The 18168-nt window shown below is 41.5% G+C and overlaps 2 protein-coding genes across 2 annotated transcripts in view; one reads left to right on the top strand and one right to left on the bottom strand.

Moving 5' to 3' along the window:
• The window catches only part of LOC113017823 (butyrophilin-like protein 2), a gene marked incomplete at its 5' end in the record, with an annotated part of 237182 nt that overhangs the window by 126110 nt on the left and 92904 nt on the right, over positions 1-18168 (bottom strand). The window lies entirely within an intron of this gene.
• On the top strand, positions 2092-3563 carry LOC113017826 (nuclear factor 7, ovary-like). The gene has a single exon (XM_026160934.2). It carries the CDS (start codon positions 2099-2101, stop codon positions 3485-3487), a length of 1389 nt encoding a protein of 462 aa, XP_026016719.2. The 5' UTR covers positions 2092-2098; the 3' UTR covers positions 3488-3563.

Below are 18168 nucleotides of genomic sequence, written 5' to 3'. Positions count from 1 at the left end.
TTCTGCTATTCATCTCAACAATAACGTGGCGCACAGCGTGGCGTGAAAATAGCCACATGCAATGGAGCAAAATATGGGTGTGTGTGGTTGGAGGATGTGTTCATGCGCACAAGGGGGGGTGGGGGGCCCAGCAAACAAAGTTTGGGAACCACTGGTTTAAACGATGTTAGCACAGAAATATTAGCTTCTGTCATGACTGATGAAGTTACTGGTTAATAAAGTTTCCAGTAAAGTGTTTAATCGCAGCCACAGATTGACGGTAAATATCCCGTTTTTCTTCAGTGCATCTGTAATAAATATGTGCAAGTTTCAGTGCTTCGTTTAAACTGTATGATACTTATACTGACCCAGGGTCAGTGTAAAATACAATCCCAGCTGTGTGAACAAAGCCTGGCTCCTTTAATCCTGCATGACAAACCTCAGGATGCAGGTTATTATTACTCTTTCCTGCTGGCACACCTGTCACACCTGAGAGTCAGCTAGAAACTTACAGTGACGTGGACATCATGCAAAGACTGCCAGACTCTGTAATACTGCAAATGATCAGTGACTCAGGTTAACAAAAAAGAAAGTAAGAGGAAATTTAATTCTATAAAACGTGAAAAATTCCACACACATGTAACTCACCACTGTGTGAAGATCACAGGGGAGAAATCGTTTCTCTGAGTCAGAGATGAGTGTCAGTAACACAGAAGTTGTCATGGTCCCCGCACCTTGCCAGCTGACAGCAGTCAGGCGCTTTGTTTTGTTTATTCTCCTCTCTCGCCTCTGCTCTCCCTTTCTCTCTCGTCCTCTCCCACTCTCTCTTTCTCCTGCCGGGGCGGAGCTCAGTATGGGCTCCTGCTCCTGGCCCACGCACCTGGAGATGTTTAGCACACCTGCCGCTGATTATGAGAATTGGAGTCCTACATAAGATGGCGAGTCTGCTCAGTTGTCCTGCACTCTGCAAAGTTTGTTCGTGTCTGAACCAGGAGACTAACTGTTTCGCTGTCTGTGTATAGATTTCCCCTGGACCTGTTTTCCCTGTGCACGGTGACTGAGCGTGAGCAAGAGTGATGGAGGAAAGAAGAGGAGCTGTGTGTGGTTGCGAGGGCTGTATGGAAATCTCCCCTCCCTGGACTCCTGCCCCTTTCACTCCCGGACCCTGGAACCCCTTTTTCCCAGACACTGTTGTGTGTGTGTGTGTGTGTGTGTGTGTGTGTGTGTGTCACCGTGGAGAACACTGTAAATAAATTCACTTTTGATTTGAAGAAACTTGTGGTCTGCGCCTGAGTCCGCTCCACTAATCGTGACAGAAGTAAAACTCAGTGTCATGCAGTGACTTTTACACAACCAGATCAGATGAACCAGCTCACACTAAAACATTTTGCTGCACTCTTTACACTTATTTCTTTTCTTTCTGCTTTCTGAGATAAAAGCTCTTTATCAGTAACTTTTACAGCTTCTGGCAGGTTAATGTCTGAACTTTGGAGTGAAACACACCCTTAGTTACAGGAAATAACACCACTGTCTGTAACTAAGTGAATCCACCTTAACACCACCTGTGTGTGTGTGACTGCATTACACTCCCACTGCTGGGAACCTGAACAAGAACCAGAACAAAGTCTAAAATAGAAGCTGACAAACAGCTGCACCACCGAGTGACACTTTATTTTATAAACTTCACAACAGGTTTCATGTTGTGACCTGTGGAGGTGAAAAGACACAAAACCTGTTTTACAGCTTTTGAGCTGCAGGCAGGATTGAAACACACCTTAGTTAAAAGTCAAACAGCAACATTTTCTCCTCCCCTCACGTCACTCAAATGTGACAAACCAGGAAACAGGAAGTTCCTCCTCCTCAGTAAAGAGAGACGCACAGACGATCAGACTGAGCTCAGACCAAACTAGCAGCTTCCTCTGAGTGAGTCCAGCTACAGGAGAGAAAAGTGGAAAACTCCAACACTGCTGCTTCAAGCTGCTGACGCTCCACACACTGAATGTGAGTTTGAGCAAAAACACGACTCAAAGGACGTTTCAGTGAAGGTGGTAGAGGAGGGAGGGGAGCCAGGACTGACTGTACTTCCTGTCTTCTGTTTTCAGCTTCACTCACAGACTCAATGGCTTCCAGATCAGAGGAGGATCTCTGCTGTCCGGTCTGTCAGGAGGTCTTCAGAGATCCTGTTCTTCTGTCATGTAGCCACAGCTTCTGTAAAGACTGTCTGAAGAGATGGTGGAGAGAGAGACCAACACACAAGTGTCCAGTTTGTAAGGAAATATCAGTTTATGATCCACCTTTAAACCGAGCTTTAAAGAACCTGTGTGAGTCGTTCTTACAGGAGAGAGATCAGAGAGCTTCAGAGGCTCTCTGCAGTCTGCACTCTGAGAAACTCAAACTCTTCTGTCTGGACCATCAGCAGCCAGTGTGTGTCGTCTGCAGAGACTCAGAAAATCACACCAATCACAGATTCAGACCCATCGATGAAGCTGCACAACAACACAAGAAGGAACTTCAGGAAACTCTGGAGCCCTTAAAGAAGAAGTTAAAGGTTTGTGAAGAAGTTCAAGTGAAGTTTGATCAAACAGCAGAACACATTAAGGTCCAGGCCCGACACACAGAGAGGCAGATTAAGGAGCAGTTTAAGAAGCTTCATCAGTTTCTAGCAGAGGAAGAGGAGGCCAGGCTGGCTGCACTGAGGGAGGAAGAGGAGCAGAAGAGTGGGATGATGAAGGAGAAGATGGAGGCTCTGAGCAGAGAGATAGCAGCTCTTTCAGACACAGTCAGAGCCACAGAGGACGAGCTGAGAGCTGAAGACGTCTCATTCCTGCACAACTACAAGGCTGCAGTGGAAAGAGTCCAGCGCTGCCCCCTGCTGGATGATCCACAGCTGCCCTCAGGAGCTCTGATAGACCAGGCCAAACACCTGGGCAACCTGACCTTCAACATCTGGAACAACATGAAGGACATGGTCTCCTACACTCCTCTCATTCTGGACCCAAACACTGCTCATCCAAAACTCATCCTGTCTGAAGATCTGACCAGTGTGAGACGAGGAGGAGAGAGGCAGCAGCTTCCTGATAATCCAGAGAGGTTTGATTATTATGGCTCTGTCCTGGGCTCTGAGGGCTTTAACTCAGGGACTCACAGCTGGGATGTTGAAGTTGGAGACAGTACATGGTGGGGACTGGGTGTGTTAGCAGAGTCTGTGCAGAGGAAGGGAGACATACGGTCTGGATTATGGAGAATACGGTTTAATGGAATTAAAAGTAAATACTCAGCATGCTCACCATCAGATTCTGATCTCTCAGTAGAGAAGAAGCTCCAGAGGATCAGAGTGAATCTGGACTGGAACAGAGGAAAGCTGTCGTTCTCTGATCCTGATACTAACACACACATACACACCTTCACACACACTTTCACTCACAGGTTGTTTCCATACATTTGGACTGATGGTAAAGTGAAGGTGTGTCCGTTGAAGGTGTCAGTGTCAGTGCAGCAGATGAGTTGAGGATGATGATGTTTCTAATGTTGTTTCCTGTCAGTGAGTTGAAGCTGTTAAACTGCAGCTGTCCTCCTGCTGCCTCGTTGTTCCAAAGCTCTTTGTTTCTCTTTTAGTTTCACTCTTTCTTTCTGTTTCTGCTGTCCACCTTTTCACATGGAAAATCATTTCACTGTTTCTCACTGAATGACTCCCCAAACTAGATTTGAAATTCTATCAAGTTTCTAATCATTACAAGTGATTAACGACATAAGTGACCATCTTCCAGTTTTTACAATCTATGATAGGAATTACAAGATCAATAAAATGGACAGTAAAAAAGAGTACAGACGAGTAAGAACAGAAGAAAGAATGAATGCATTTAAAAAAGATTTATTGAAGGAAAACTGGGGTGAAGTATATCAGGAACAGGACGTTAATAGTGCTTATAATAAATTCCTTAGAATATTTACATTACTGTACAATAACAACTGTCCAATAAAGCAATATAGTAGGAAACAGAAATATATGGACTGTCCATGGATAACAAAAGGTCTGCAAAATGCATGTATAAAGAAAAATGCTCCCATAAAAGATTATGGGAAATCCTGAACAGTGTTATAAAATGTGGGACTGGACAAAAGAACTATCCCAAGTATTTCATTTGTAATGACCATGAAGAATACAATATGGATGTTGTGGCAAATAGTCTCAATGAATTCTTTGTAACTGCTGGACCAAATTTAGCGAGAACAATCACTCATCCTGGGAAAGCACAGGAAAAACCCGATACACTGATCGACAGGAATCCATATTCTATGTTTCTCACAGCCGTTGATGAAAATGAAGTTCTTGAAATTGTCAAAAAATGTAAAAATCACAAATCTTTGGATTGTAATGATATTGATATTATAGTGGTTAAAAGAGTCATTGAGGCTATTATAAAACCATTTACATACATCTGTAATTTATCATTTCAAACTGGTCGATTTCCAGACAGAATGAAAATAGCAAAAGTTATACCTCTATACAAATCTGGAAACAAACACCATTTCACAAACTACAGGCCTGTCTCTTTACTACCTCAATTCTCAAAAGTTCTTGAAAAACTGTTTAAAAACAGACTGGAAAAATTTATAGATAAGCATAAACGCGTGAACGCGCGCAAAGCTACTGGTCCGGACGGGATTCCCGGCCGCGTCCTCAAGTCATGCGCGGCTCAGCTGGCTGGAGTGTTTACACACATCTTCAACCTTTCCCTCTCTCTGTCTGTAGTCCCAGCCTGCTTCAAAATGGCCACCATCGTCCCTGTACCCAAATCCTCCACCATCTCCTCATTGAACGACTGGCGACCTGTAGCCCTGACCCCCATCGTGAGCAAATGCTTCGAGAAGCTGGTCAGGGACTTCATCCGCTCTGCACTACCCGACTCACTGGACCCTCTACAGTTTGCATACCGCCACAACAGGTCCACTGATGACGCCATAGCCCTGACACTACACACTGCCCTGTCACACCTGGAGAAGAGAGACACGTATGTGAGAATGCTGTTTGTAGATTACAGCTCAGCATTCAATACCATCATTCCCTCGAAGCTGGACAGGAAACTGCAGGATCTAGGACTGAGCAGCTCCCTCTGCAGCTGGATCCTTAGCTTCCTGTCTGACAGACGCCAAGTGGTCAGACTGGGCAGCATCACCTCATCCCCCATCACACTGAACACTGGTGCTCCACAGGGGTGTGTACTGAGCCCTCTCCTGTACTCACTCTACACCTACGACTGCACAGCCACTAACAACTCCAACATCATTGTGAAGTTTGCGGACGACACTACAGTGGTGGGTCTTATCACCAACGGTGATGAGACGGCTTACAGGGAGGAGGTCAGCGCCCTGACCCACTGGTGTCAAGACAACCATCTCACCCTCAACGTCGCAAAGACAAAGGAGTTGATAGTGGACTTCCGGAGGTGCAGAGAAGTACACACCCCCATCACCATCAACGGCGCTGCTGTGGAGAGAGTGAGCAGCTTCCGCTTCCTTGGAGTACATCTGGCTGAGGATCTTACGTGGTCAGTACACACAAACAAAACAGTGAAGAAGGCGCAGCAGCGCCTCTTCTTTCTCAGGAGACTGAAAAGATTCGGCATGAGCCCCCGCATCCTCAGGACCTTCTATCACTGTGCCATTGAGAGCATCCTCACTGGATGCATCACCACCTGGTATGGCAACAGCACCGCCTACAACTGCAAAGCTCTCCAGCGAGTAGTGCGGTGCTCTGAACGGATAATTGGAGGTGAGCTTCCCTCCCTCCAAGACATCTACAGGAAGCGCTGCCTGAGGAAAGCGGGGAGGATCATCAAGGACTCCAGTCACCCCAGCCATAAATTGTTCAGACTACTTCCCTCAGGAAGGAGGTTCTGCAGCATCCGGTCCCGTACCAGCAGACTGAGAGACAGCTTCTTCCACCAGGCCATCAGACTGCTGAACACTTCATAGACACCTCAGCTTCACTACTGGAACTGCAACACTATGCACTCCACACTGTATATAAATGCCACTTGTTTTGCACATATTCAACTCTGTATATTTTATATATTTTATTTATTATTATTATTATTTTTTTTTTACTATTTAATTTGTAAAAATGTGTATACACACACACACACACACACACACACACACACACACACACACACACACACACGTAGGATAATATTTAGTATACACATCCAGAAATGCATACACTATTATATATTGTACATATATTTATTAGTTTCAGATGTAGCCATTCTTGTATTTTGCTCGTTTGTGTTGTTGTGTTTTGCACATCTCTGTTGCTTGTGGGGCTCGCACACAAGAATTTCACTCGCATGTGCTGTGCCAGTGTGCCTGCACATGCGATGTGACAATAAAAGTGATTTGATTTGATTTGATTAAACTACTCACTGAGAGTCAGTACGGATTCAGATCAAGCAGATCAACATCATCGGCACTATTAGATTCAATAGAATACATCACAAATTCCATAGACAAAAAGCAATATGTGGCTGGGTTATTCATAGACTTGACAAAGGCATTTGACACTATAGATCATGATATATTAATAAGAAAACTGGAACGTTATGGTGTCAGAGGGGTAGTTTTAGATTGGGTCCGGAGTTATTTAAGTGACAGAAAGCAGTTTGTGAAAATAAATGGTGGTTGCTCCTTATGTATGGACATTGCTTGTGGTGTACTATTAGATTATTCTGTTATTATATGTTACCTTATATATGTAATCAAAGTAGTTGAATTAGAATACTGCTGTAGATCACATTATACCCTTTAATATAGAGTGTGTGAGCTGTATGTAGTTTAGTTCTCATTATACTTTTGAGTTAACAGAACATATTCACATATTAGTTCATTAGATAAATGTGCATCACTCTGTATCCTTGATCTGCTGGGAATGTGTTACACTGTTTTCTTGACATGCTTAATTGTTGAATCATGAAGAGAAGGTTGTAAGCAGGAGACTCTGTGTCTAAAGACAGGGGAGATAGACAGACCACATTCCACACCCCCACCTTACAGAAAGCAGAGAAACAACTGCCGAGGTCATAACTTAGGCGCTGTAACAGAAAAAAAGTGATGTTTTGGCTTTTACGACTAGCTGGGGGCCACTAGAGACTATAAAAAGCTGAGCAACCCGTCACCATTTTGAGACATGTGCCTGACCCTCTGGTAGCATCTCTCCCGTCCGGACGTTGTAATGCTCTTATTGTTGAATTGTATGGAAATAAATGATTGTTGATTGAGCATTTATACACCGAGTATTGTCCTTCCTTCAGCCCAAAGATTCAAAGAATTGGGAGAACACAACAACTTGGTGCCGTGACCCGGATCTTTGGTGTGCTGAGGAGGTGCAGATTTGACCTTTGGTGAGATCGTGAGGCGAGGTGAACAGAGGACCGGTCCAAAAATAAAAAGGTAAGCACAGTCTGTTGTATTATAAATACCAAATGTGCATATTGGGCTTTCCAAATTAATCTGTTCACTGAGTTACACGTATTTTCACTTGGAGGGTCTTAAGGACATTTATTGTCTTTTTCATTTTTAGTTTTAAACCATCTTCACTGTGTTGAGTGGAATATAGCCAAATTTGTCAAAGAATGTTTTTTTTTACTTATTTTTTTTAATTGTGGTGTCAATTCATTAAATCAGCCTAAAATGGCTAAGTTACAGCAATCCATCCACCTTAGTCCCTTTGGACAAAAATGTCCACATTGAAACCCATTATAAACGCTATTTTTCACGCCAGAAAAATTACGGTCAAAGGGATCGTCAGGTTTCCAGCTTAGGTTTCGTTTTGGACTACAGGCCTTAGAGTTGTAATTTTTTTATTTGTCCACCGGGTGGCGCCCTTGCTTCACATTTGACCTCTGCTGGAAAACAGCGGGCTGCTTGGACAGGCCTGCCGGAAATGACGCCTCTTTTCCGGCGTGCAGCAGCGGCTTCGCCCGCTGATCGGGCGGACCATTTTTTGGTCCCTAGGACCATGAGAGGGTGCATTTTTTTTTTTAGTCAACAGGAAATGACGTATTTGTTGTCACGTGGTACCGGAAGTGTGCGCTGGAAAAAGGAGTCCGACGCAACATGCCCCGATCATCGTCGCGAGTTAACCCGGGAGAATGCACTCATTTCGGCCTCGACGAGCAGCATTTGCCGCCTGGAGACCATTTTCTGGTTCTGGAAAAAAAATAAAAGGCGATCGAAATGACTCTTGGTGCCAATCTTTAGTCCATCTAAAGGCCTAATTATAATAACAATCAAATATTACTTCAAATGTTTTTTTGGGAAAATATTTAGTTTTTTAGTTTTTTTTTTTAGTTTTTTTGTAATTTAAAGGGTTAAAACAACGAAAATATAATTAAAACTTTATATGAATATTTCAGGGAGAAGTAGTTTTAAAAGACTGACCAATTTAAAGTGAAAAAAAAAATTAATATTTAATATTTTTATTGCACTTTTTGGGCGTGGTCGATAGTGTGCATTTTATGAAATGCGCTCCTGGAAAAAAAATAAAAGGCGATCGAAATGACTCTTGGTGCCAATCTTTAGTCCATCTAAAGGCCTAATTATAATAACAATCAAATATTACTTCAAATGTTTTTTTTTTTAAATATTGAGTTTTTTTGTTTTTGGGGGCTAAAAAACAGGGCGCTCATGAAGTAAAACTGGGATTTAAAGGGTTAAAACAACGAAAATATAATTAAAACTTTATATGAATATTTCAGGGAGAAGTAGTTTTAAAAGACTGACCAATTTAAAGTGGAAAAAAATATTAATATATAATATTTTTATTGCACTTTTTGGGGAATGGACATTTATGTCCATTAGGGACCAAGGTGGATGTCTTTTTTAGGGATCTCCAAGGGGTAAATTTGTCGGTGTCTGGTTTTTGGCGCAAGATACTAACAACATAAGTTGAGGCTGAATTCCAGTGTGTTAAATAAACTGCTTCTACCGAGATACTAATAACATACTACGTTGGACTAGTTGCAGCCACTTTACCTTCCACATTTAATTTTGTCTAATACTGGCTTCTGTAGCAATAATACATTAGAATTTATTCTGAAGACGCGGCCATTAGTCCAGTACATAGAAGTCGAGGTTGTTTATTTTGTTTATGGTGTCAGTGACCTCCTGGCTTTTGCCGGCTATGAAATAGAAGTTGATTTAAGGAAAAGCAGATGCTGGCTTCACGGTGCAGTTGAACGCTGGCAACGCGAGAGCGAAACACGTCTTTAGGTTTGGTTTATGATACGGCGTGTTCCGGTGGTGCGGCCGTGAAGTGCAGTAGTGGTTGGTGCTAGTTTTAGTACATTTGATAGAGGTTTTGAGGGTGGTTTGTGGCGTCAGTCGAGTATAAAGGGCTGCGGTCATAATACAAAGTAAAAATTTAGTACATAGCAACACCTGGTTTATGATGTCAGGTATAACTTCGGGGATGCAAGCATCACTTTTATGATGCGACTTTGCCCCGTTGTGGCGGTCATAAGCGCAGAGAAAGGGGTATTTTGGTCTATGGTGCAGTGTGCTTTAAGAAGATCTAATAGTTGAGCTCAGAGGTTTCCGTGTAAAATTCCCGCTGAGGAAAAGTGTTGTGTGTGAGTGTGAAGGCGCGCTCTGGGTGAGAGTGTGTGTGTGAAGCTGCGAAGCGCGCTCTGGGTGCTGTCTTGTGGGTAAAGCGCGCACTGAGTGAGAGTGTGAGTGAGGCGCGCTCTGAGTGTGTTTTTTGTGTGGAGTGTGAAGCGTGAACACAGTGACAGTGACGGTTGATGTGTTTGATTAGGAGGACATTAGAGCAAATACACATTTTAGGATCAAAGGTTGATGCCTAGTGTACCTGTGGAACTTTGCCCTAGGAGTGGCGACCCTCCTGTCCGTGGACGCGCGGGCAGGACCGGCGGCGTCCGGGTGCCGAGATAGTAAGAGGTGTGCAGTGGAGAATTATGGAGGAGTAGAGAGAGGAATGTGTTGGGAGACTGGCGTACAGTTTACGCTGTCAAGGTAGGCGTGTTGCCTGCTTATCTGTTTAACATGTGATGAAAATGAAATTAAAATAAATCTCTTAGTGTGTTAATACAGGAAGCTGCGGACCTGGACCAACTGCCCCCACAAGCACAACGGCCGAAGCAAAATTATAGGTAATGGGAACCACACCCAGCACAAATCAGCAGCTGTGAAAAAGACAGCAGCGAGGAGAGAATTAGAGGAGAAATTAAGAGAAGTTTTAACACATAAAATTGGGGCCAACGGACTTGTGGAGGTTGGGAAGGCGTCCGGAGCATCACAACAAAAAGGTGAAACAAAAACACACACAAGCAGAGAAATCTGAGAGAAAGGCTCCTTTTAAGGTAACGCCTAGTTTGAGAAAAGTTAAAATTAACCTGCTTTTATACAAATGCACATACACGCAATGAAGAAACAGCTTACACTCATGAACACGTGAAGATTTTCCAGCAAGGTTAAAGAAAAATTAACATACTTAAATGATGAAGTCTATACATTACTGACAAAGAAACCCTCTGGGTTGCAGGACAACAATTTAACTAAAAAAAAAAAAAAAGGAACACTGGTCTAACCAACCAGGCAAGACACAACAAATTTAGTGGTTAAAAGATTCAAATTGTGACATGTTTTCTGTTGATTGATTAATAAAAGTGATTACTGAATGAAAGAAAGTTCCTTTTTTGGGCTTTTAAACATGATCTTAAGAATTTTAACATATACCGGTGTTGTCCTGTCAACTTGGTGGGTTAGGAGTTGATTATATCGGGAGACAAAAAACAAAAAAAAGGGGGAGAGAAGGCTGACACAGGGCCTGGCCCCATTGTCTCCCCTCTGAATAACACAGCCAACACAACATCATTTTCCTGTTCGTTTGTTTTTGTTTTTTGTTTGTTTTTGTTTTGTTTTGTTTTTGTTTTTTCTATACATATTTAATTACAGGCTGCTTTGCCGGCCCTGAAAGCCGAGGCTGACTGGACTCCTGCTCTCCCCCATACGTGACACTGACCAAATGCTGCAACAGCTGGACCCACAACAACGACCTGAGAATGTCAACAGACCTGCAGGAATGTGATCTCATGCAGCCGAGACGGAGAGCACTAAACCTAAGGCCCGTTTCACTACACGGGGGAAAATTCCCAGACTGTGTCAGCTGACAGAGCTGTGACGAGACGCCCGCCAAGCCCGAATGAAAAGTAAGGCCGAGCGAAAGAATGCTGACCTTGATAACTTTGCATTCACACTGTGCAGGACAGTGATGGACCAACACGGATGATCGGGTGGCGAAAAAAGGGCGTGACCGAGACAGGAGGAGTAACTGAGGTCAGAAGGCACCTCAGAATGGACAAAAACACAGAAGAAGATGCAGGTTTCACCTGCGGTGAACATCGACACTGGAGAAAGGACTGCCCCAATTGGGGTCAGAACCAGGATGGACTGAATTTTGAGCAGCAGCAGCAGCAATGGTCACAAACAAACTGAAAAGGAGGGGGGGCAGGACCCCAGGGCACGCTTCAGGCCGTGGTTTACCCAGAACACCAGAACAGGAAAGTGATGAACAAACACACACACACACACACACACACACACGTCTCCAAACACACAGATTCAGAATGAAGTGAAATACACACATGAACACGTGCACTCGTTGAGTGAGTGAGAAATGACACACACACACACACACACACACACACACACACACACACACACACACACACACACGGGAATGCTGATTCACTGAGAAGTGATGCACACACATACACATGCACACGCTTGTGCAATGAAGAGTGATCCACACGCACACACACACACACGCTGATGCAATGAAGAATGCTTTGCTTATGCTGATATGCAAAATGCTGCACACAAACATCCCAATGCATAATTTTTATGAGGAGCCATTGATTACCATTAAATACTTAGAATGTGTTATATGTCACCCAGAGGGCATTTATGTAGATTTTAGGAATAAGGTCTAAAAAAGTTTGGTTATGAAAACAATGTCTGTGCGTGATGTCTGTTTATGGCTCAAGGCCTTGACTGAATTCTTTGCTGTGCTTCACACAGCCCTGATGAGGAACAGTGGCACAGAGTGAAAATGATGAATTAATAGTGTAAGTTTAGGTTGGAGTACGGCATTTTCTGTGATTGAGTTTTAATTCAAGGAGGAACAAAAGGTGTTACGGCACCTGAGGTTCTCATTCCCACACAATATTGTCCCGGCAGGAAGCAAAATGTTCCTGTGAATTTCTGGTTGATTGTTTGGTTTTGTTTAGCGCTAGTTTGATGTTATCAGTGAGCTTTGGCTTGTGTTCTTTCTCGTAAGCGAGAGAGGATAATTTTATGCTTGGACATGTCTGCAACGGGCCCTAGTTTGTGTTATTTTAGTAGTATTTTGTTGGTTATGTCTGTTTTCGTTTTGTTACAGTGCACTGAGATAAGAAAATCTGAGAGGTGTGATCCACCGGTGGTGATATGTTGATATTTTGTGAGTTCATGATTTAACAATCAGCTCTTTAAACAAGGCCTGAAAGATTGAAATTTAAAGCACTATAAAATATTATTACTGTAAACAGTTGCAAAGTGTGCTTCTCCATGATTGTAATTGGCTTGGGAGAAATTCACTTATAGGGAACACTGATCTAAAAGGATTGCACCGAGTCAATCCGGCCCAAAAAACAACAAGGAATTGTTTTCCTTTAAAATGATGACGTCATCTTGCTGGTGATGGAGGCTCGAATAGGTTGCGCGGGAGACTCCATTATCAGCAACATCTGGTATGAATGTGTATGGAGGTATGCATGTGAATGGACTGTGATGGACTGACGACTAAAAGCTTTGACTGACTTGATACTGAGACAAGGACTGCACCCACTTTAGGATTAGTAAATGCCAATAAACAATTCATAAACAATTCACCCAGCCGACAAGAGAAGGGTGGATGCTTCGCTTCGCTTTGTTTTGTTTTTTCAGGAGCAGGAGGATAAGAGAGACTGGAGGAGGAGACTCTAGCTTCACATAAGTATGAACTGCAGACTTAACACTGTGGTTGCTGATTTTGAGTTACCGATGTTTGCATTAAGAAAACTGTGCTATATTAGCTGTGTTTTGATTAAGGTATCATGTTATATTATTGGGAATGCCAAATGCTACAGTGGAGAAGACTTTTGATATCACTCATGACTGGAATATGTTACTATTAACCACAGCAGGCCACTGTAAAAAAGTCAATTAAATTTTATAGAGGAAAATCGCCAAAATTGAACAATACCTATGAATGACTGGCCACATTCAGAATAGAGATATGCAATAATAAACATTGGTCCACATGATTTAGGTTCTCACTTGAAATAGTAAGTTATTAAATGTAGAATATAATCGACAGGGACATTTGATAGGATGTGGTACTGAAAAAGAACAAGAGCAAAGTAAATAAAGAAAATATTGTGTTTAGTTTGGATAAATTCGAATTAAAATGTACCATTACACTCAGAGGATCAATATGGAATAAAACATATGCAAAATTTGTAGGAAGTACATGACTGATAACTGTTCTGTCCTGAGCGTTTGTTTCTAGAGCACCCACTTGACCACACCAACAGTTTCTCGCCACCGAGGAGGGGTACTTGCAAAAAGAATAAAATAAAAATCTGAGTTTAACAAAACATTTTAAATGTAAATATCAAGCTTACCTTTCTTTTTCCATGAAATGTGCTTGTGGGCACGCCAGCCATTTTGAAAAGGTGGGCAAAACAATTGGCAAGGCCACACCCCCACACATGTGATATAATTTTAAAGGTACTGTTGTCCTCTCTAAGAAACATCAGGAATTAGAGGAGTGGCAAGTAGAGTATGCGAGCTACAAGCAAAAACTAAAATGTGTACTACAGTGTGCAAAAATGAAATACTGGGTCATCAGGGGGTCATGAGGGACATTTATAAAACTAAAAGTCCCACTAACCTTAAAGTGCACTTGAAAAGCCCACACAAGAAGGCTAACCTAGCTTACCTAGAAGACCTCATCAGGGGGAGCACACTCCCCCTCCTTGAAGAGCTCACCCACTCAACCCGCATCCCCAGAAAACAGCTAACCCCAGATAAGGCAGCGTGATGTATCCCGAGACAACAGGACTGGGACATCTAAATAAAGGTGTGAAACAATCGCCTTCAAAAGGTTATCAATTCACTTCAACCAAAATTAGGAACACTCGGTGCGGCAAGAGTTAATAGTTATTAGTCTCAACACCCAAGGATAACCAGAAGAGCATGACTGATATGATGGAACTGGGATTTTGTTACACTTAATTTTTGCAAAACACAAATAAAACTAAATTGAAACTAAGGATTTTCAGAAAATAAAAACTACACTAAACTAGCAAAGAATTGGTAAAAACTAATTACAACTGGTAAAAATTGAAAATCTGGAGTCGAAACTAAATAAAAATAACAACTAATGGAAATGGCGAAAAGTTTAAAACCCTGGTGCAGAGATTGGCAAATCTGACCAGGAAACGTTATAAAAAGGATTGTCAGGATAGTCAGCGTTAAAGCCACTTTTGACAGTCCATACTAGGATGGCATTGGACATCTTCGGGGCGGAAAAGGGTTGGTGTGACCAGGGTGTGGTTTGGCTTGTTGTATGTACATTTCAAAATGTTACAGCTCTGGATGGACCAGTTACCAGATATGATGTCACTAACCTTCTCTTTTAAGTGTCTAGCTCCAATGAATTGACACATGGGAGTGTGTCAAAAAGGGGGAGTTGAGTCCGAACATCAAACAATGGTGTTATGAACATTTTATGACTTTATTTGTGTGTTTAATAATTTAGCTATGGTAAAACTTAAGCTTATAATGTGGTAGACTTAGAAAGGGTTCACTAATTTTTTGATTTCTTTTACACACACATAGATTATGATTAGAATAGGTCCTGAACATAATATTTTAAACCAAATTTGAATCATTAGAAGAACAATGGATAACAATATTAGATTATCAAGGCTAGGGAGAGAGGTGTTTTGGTTTTCTGTCTCTTGCAGAGAAAGGAACAGACACCAGACGGGGACCCGGAGATGTGAGGACCCTTCACAGCAGGGACAGATGTAGGGACTGCCGAGACAGCAACTGGGGTCAAGTGTCATGACGTTTGGGCTCCTGGAGAAGATGGATCCCACAAACACAGCAATAACCATGAAGGGGTTGGCGAAAACCAGGAACACCAGACCAACGAGGTTCAAGAGGCTCTTGGCAAAAAGGGGGACACGCCGGTGAACCCAAAACACACAGATCCTTGTTTGAAATCGGGGCAGAATAATCCCCAGAACTGTGCAATGACTAAAGGGTGGTCTAACCCCGGAGGTCGAAGAAAGAAGCTGAGAATCACCCAACTGGAAGACACTGGTAGCTGCAGCAATAAAAATAAAGGTTAAAAGCTCCTTAGACAGAGGTTCTAGTCTAAGTACATTTGTAAGGTATAAGGGGGCATTAAAATGTGAGTGGAAAACTGGAGCACCAAAATAAAGCTGTGGGAGAATTGGGGAGTGATGGGAGAGTCATCTGTAACTGCTGTTATGGTTGTAAATCTAACTTTGCTTGCATCTGAACTGCGTGAACACAGAGGTCATCCCCCATATGGTCCACCCGTTAAAGGGGGACAGAGGGCCTCAGGATCAAGAAAACCTGGACCTTGCAACCCTGGAGTGCATGTTGTAAGTGATCTCTTTCAGAGATCAAAAGGGGGAATTATTAGATTATTCTGTTATTATATGTTACCTTATATATGTAATCAAAGTAGTTGAATTAGAATACTGCTGTAGATCACATTATACCCTTTAATATAGAGTGTGTGAGCTGTATGTAGTGTAGTTCTCATTATACTTTTGAGTTAACAGAACATATTCACATATTAGTTCATTAGATAAATGTGCATCACTCTGTATCCTTGATCTGCTGGGAATGTGTTACACTGTTTTCTTGACATGCTTAATTGTTGAATCATGAAGAGAAGGTTGTAAGCAGGAGACTCTGTGTCTAAAGACAGGGGCGATAGATAGACCACATTCCACACCCCCACCTTACAGAAAGCAGAGAAACAACTGCCGAGGTCATAACTTAGGCGCTGTAACAGAGAAAAAATGTGATGTTTTGGCTTTTACGACTAGCTGGGGGCCACTAGAGACTATAAAAAGCTGAGCAACCCGTCACCATTTTGAGACATGTGCCTGACCCTCTGGTAGCATCTCTCCCGTCCGGACGTTGTAATGCTCTGACTGTTGAATTGTATGGAAATAAATGATTGTTGATTGAGCATTTATACACCGAGTATTGTCCCTCCTTCAGCCCAAAGATTCAAAGAATTGGGAGAATTCAACAGTACCCCAAGGGTCAGTTTTGGGTCCAAAATTCTTCAACTTGTACATTAACGACATCTGTAAAGTGTCCAAAGTATTAAAAATGGTTCTCTTTGCTGACGATACAAACATTTTTTGCTCTGGTGATGATCTGCAGAATTTATTGGAGGATATGACAAATGAAATAAGTAAAGTGAAGTTCTGGCTTGATAAAAACAAATTATCATTAAATTTGAATAAATCTAAACTGATGTTATTTGGAAATAGTAGTTTAAATACAAATGCAAAGATTCAAATAAATGGTGTTGATATTGAAAGAGTCAGTGAAAATAAATTTCTGGGGGTAATAATAGATGAAAAACTTAACTGGAGAGCTCACGTAAGATATATTCATTCCAAAGTATCACGAAGCATTGCAGTACTAAACAAGGCAAAACAGGTATTCGACAGAACATCACTTCATATTCTCTACTGTTCACTGGTTTCACCATACTTAAGCTATTGTGCAGAGGTCTGGGGCAATAACTATAAAACCACATTACATTCACTTTTTACTCTTCAAAAAAAAGCAATTCGAATCATCCACAATGCAGGTTATAGGGAACATACAAACTCACTATTTTTGCAGTCTGAAATATTGAAAATTGACGATATAGTGAAATTCCAAACAGCACAAATTCTATTCAAAGCAAAAAATAAAGAACTGCCAGGTAATATTCAGAGTTTTTTTTTTTTTGAAAGAAGGAAGTTATAATTTAAGGGGTTTTTGTAACTTCAAAACAATGAAGGTACGTACTACAAGAAAAGGCTTTTGCGTTTCTGTTCAAGGAGTGAAACTATGGAACAAACTGAATATGGAATTAAAGCAATGTCCAAACATAAAACTGTTCAAAAAGAGTTATAAAAATATGATCTTCTCGATCTATAAAGAAAAGGAAAATATTTAAATTATGTGAATGTCTCTATTTAAAAACAAACAAACAAACAATAAATTCATGATGTGATATTATAGTATATAGTATATCAGAAATCTGTTCACTATCTTTATTACAAATTATATCAGTAAGGAAGCTGACTAAATATTCACTGATAATTTATGGGACAGGGGTGGGATTAAATAAGTGTATACTTCTTCCCACTCCCTTTCAACATGTAAATTAATCAGAATGTTTTTTGTATGTAATTTGTATAGTATTTTTTTCTCTCTTATTTCTTTTCTAAATGTACTTGTATATTGTTCACATGTTGAAATAAATTACCAATCAATCAATCAATTCATGTTTCTATTTGATGTGTAAATGGAAATGATTTAGTTTGCTGGGATATGGACTGACATGTGTTGAATGGGAGGAGCAGTTTGTTGTTGTCTTCTTGTCTGTTTATGACAACAATAAATATGTTGTTGAAACAATGATTCATGTTTAACTCCATATATGAAATGTTTCTGATCTTTGAATTCTGTTTGATTAAAGACTTTCTTCATGACACAAATGAGATTTCAGTGTATTAATAGAACTAAATAAGCTCAGAGTTGAAAGGCTGGAGTATTATGTACGTGCTTCACTGTCAGGATCTTCAGGGGGATTCAAAGGGAAACATCAAACTGCTGTAATGAGATAAACTAGTTGGGCTGAACACACTTATCTGTAGTTTGTCTCCATCCAGGATCATCAGAATATAATGAACATGTGTGAAGAGCCACAAAATGCTGCTGCCCTCTCAGCATGATGAGCTCCAGCCTTTGTTAGCAGGACAACAGGAAACATGAGACAACTTTCAGAGACAGTAACCAACTGTGGCCACAAGA

This window comes from Astatotilapia calliptera, chromosome 3 (genome assembly GCF_964374335.1).
Source record: "Astatotilapia calliptera chromosome 3, fAstCal68.1, whole genome shotgun sequence".
Taxonomy (NCBI): domain Eukaryota; kingdom Metazoa; phylum Chordata; class Actinopteri; order Cichliformes; family Cichlidae; genus Astatotilapia; species Astatotilapia calliptera.
The sequence above is the reverse complement of the archived record's forward strand: the minus strand, read 5'-3'. Positions and strand labels throughout refer to the sequence as shown.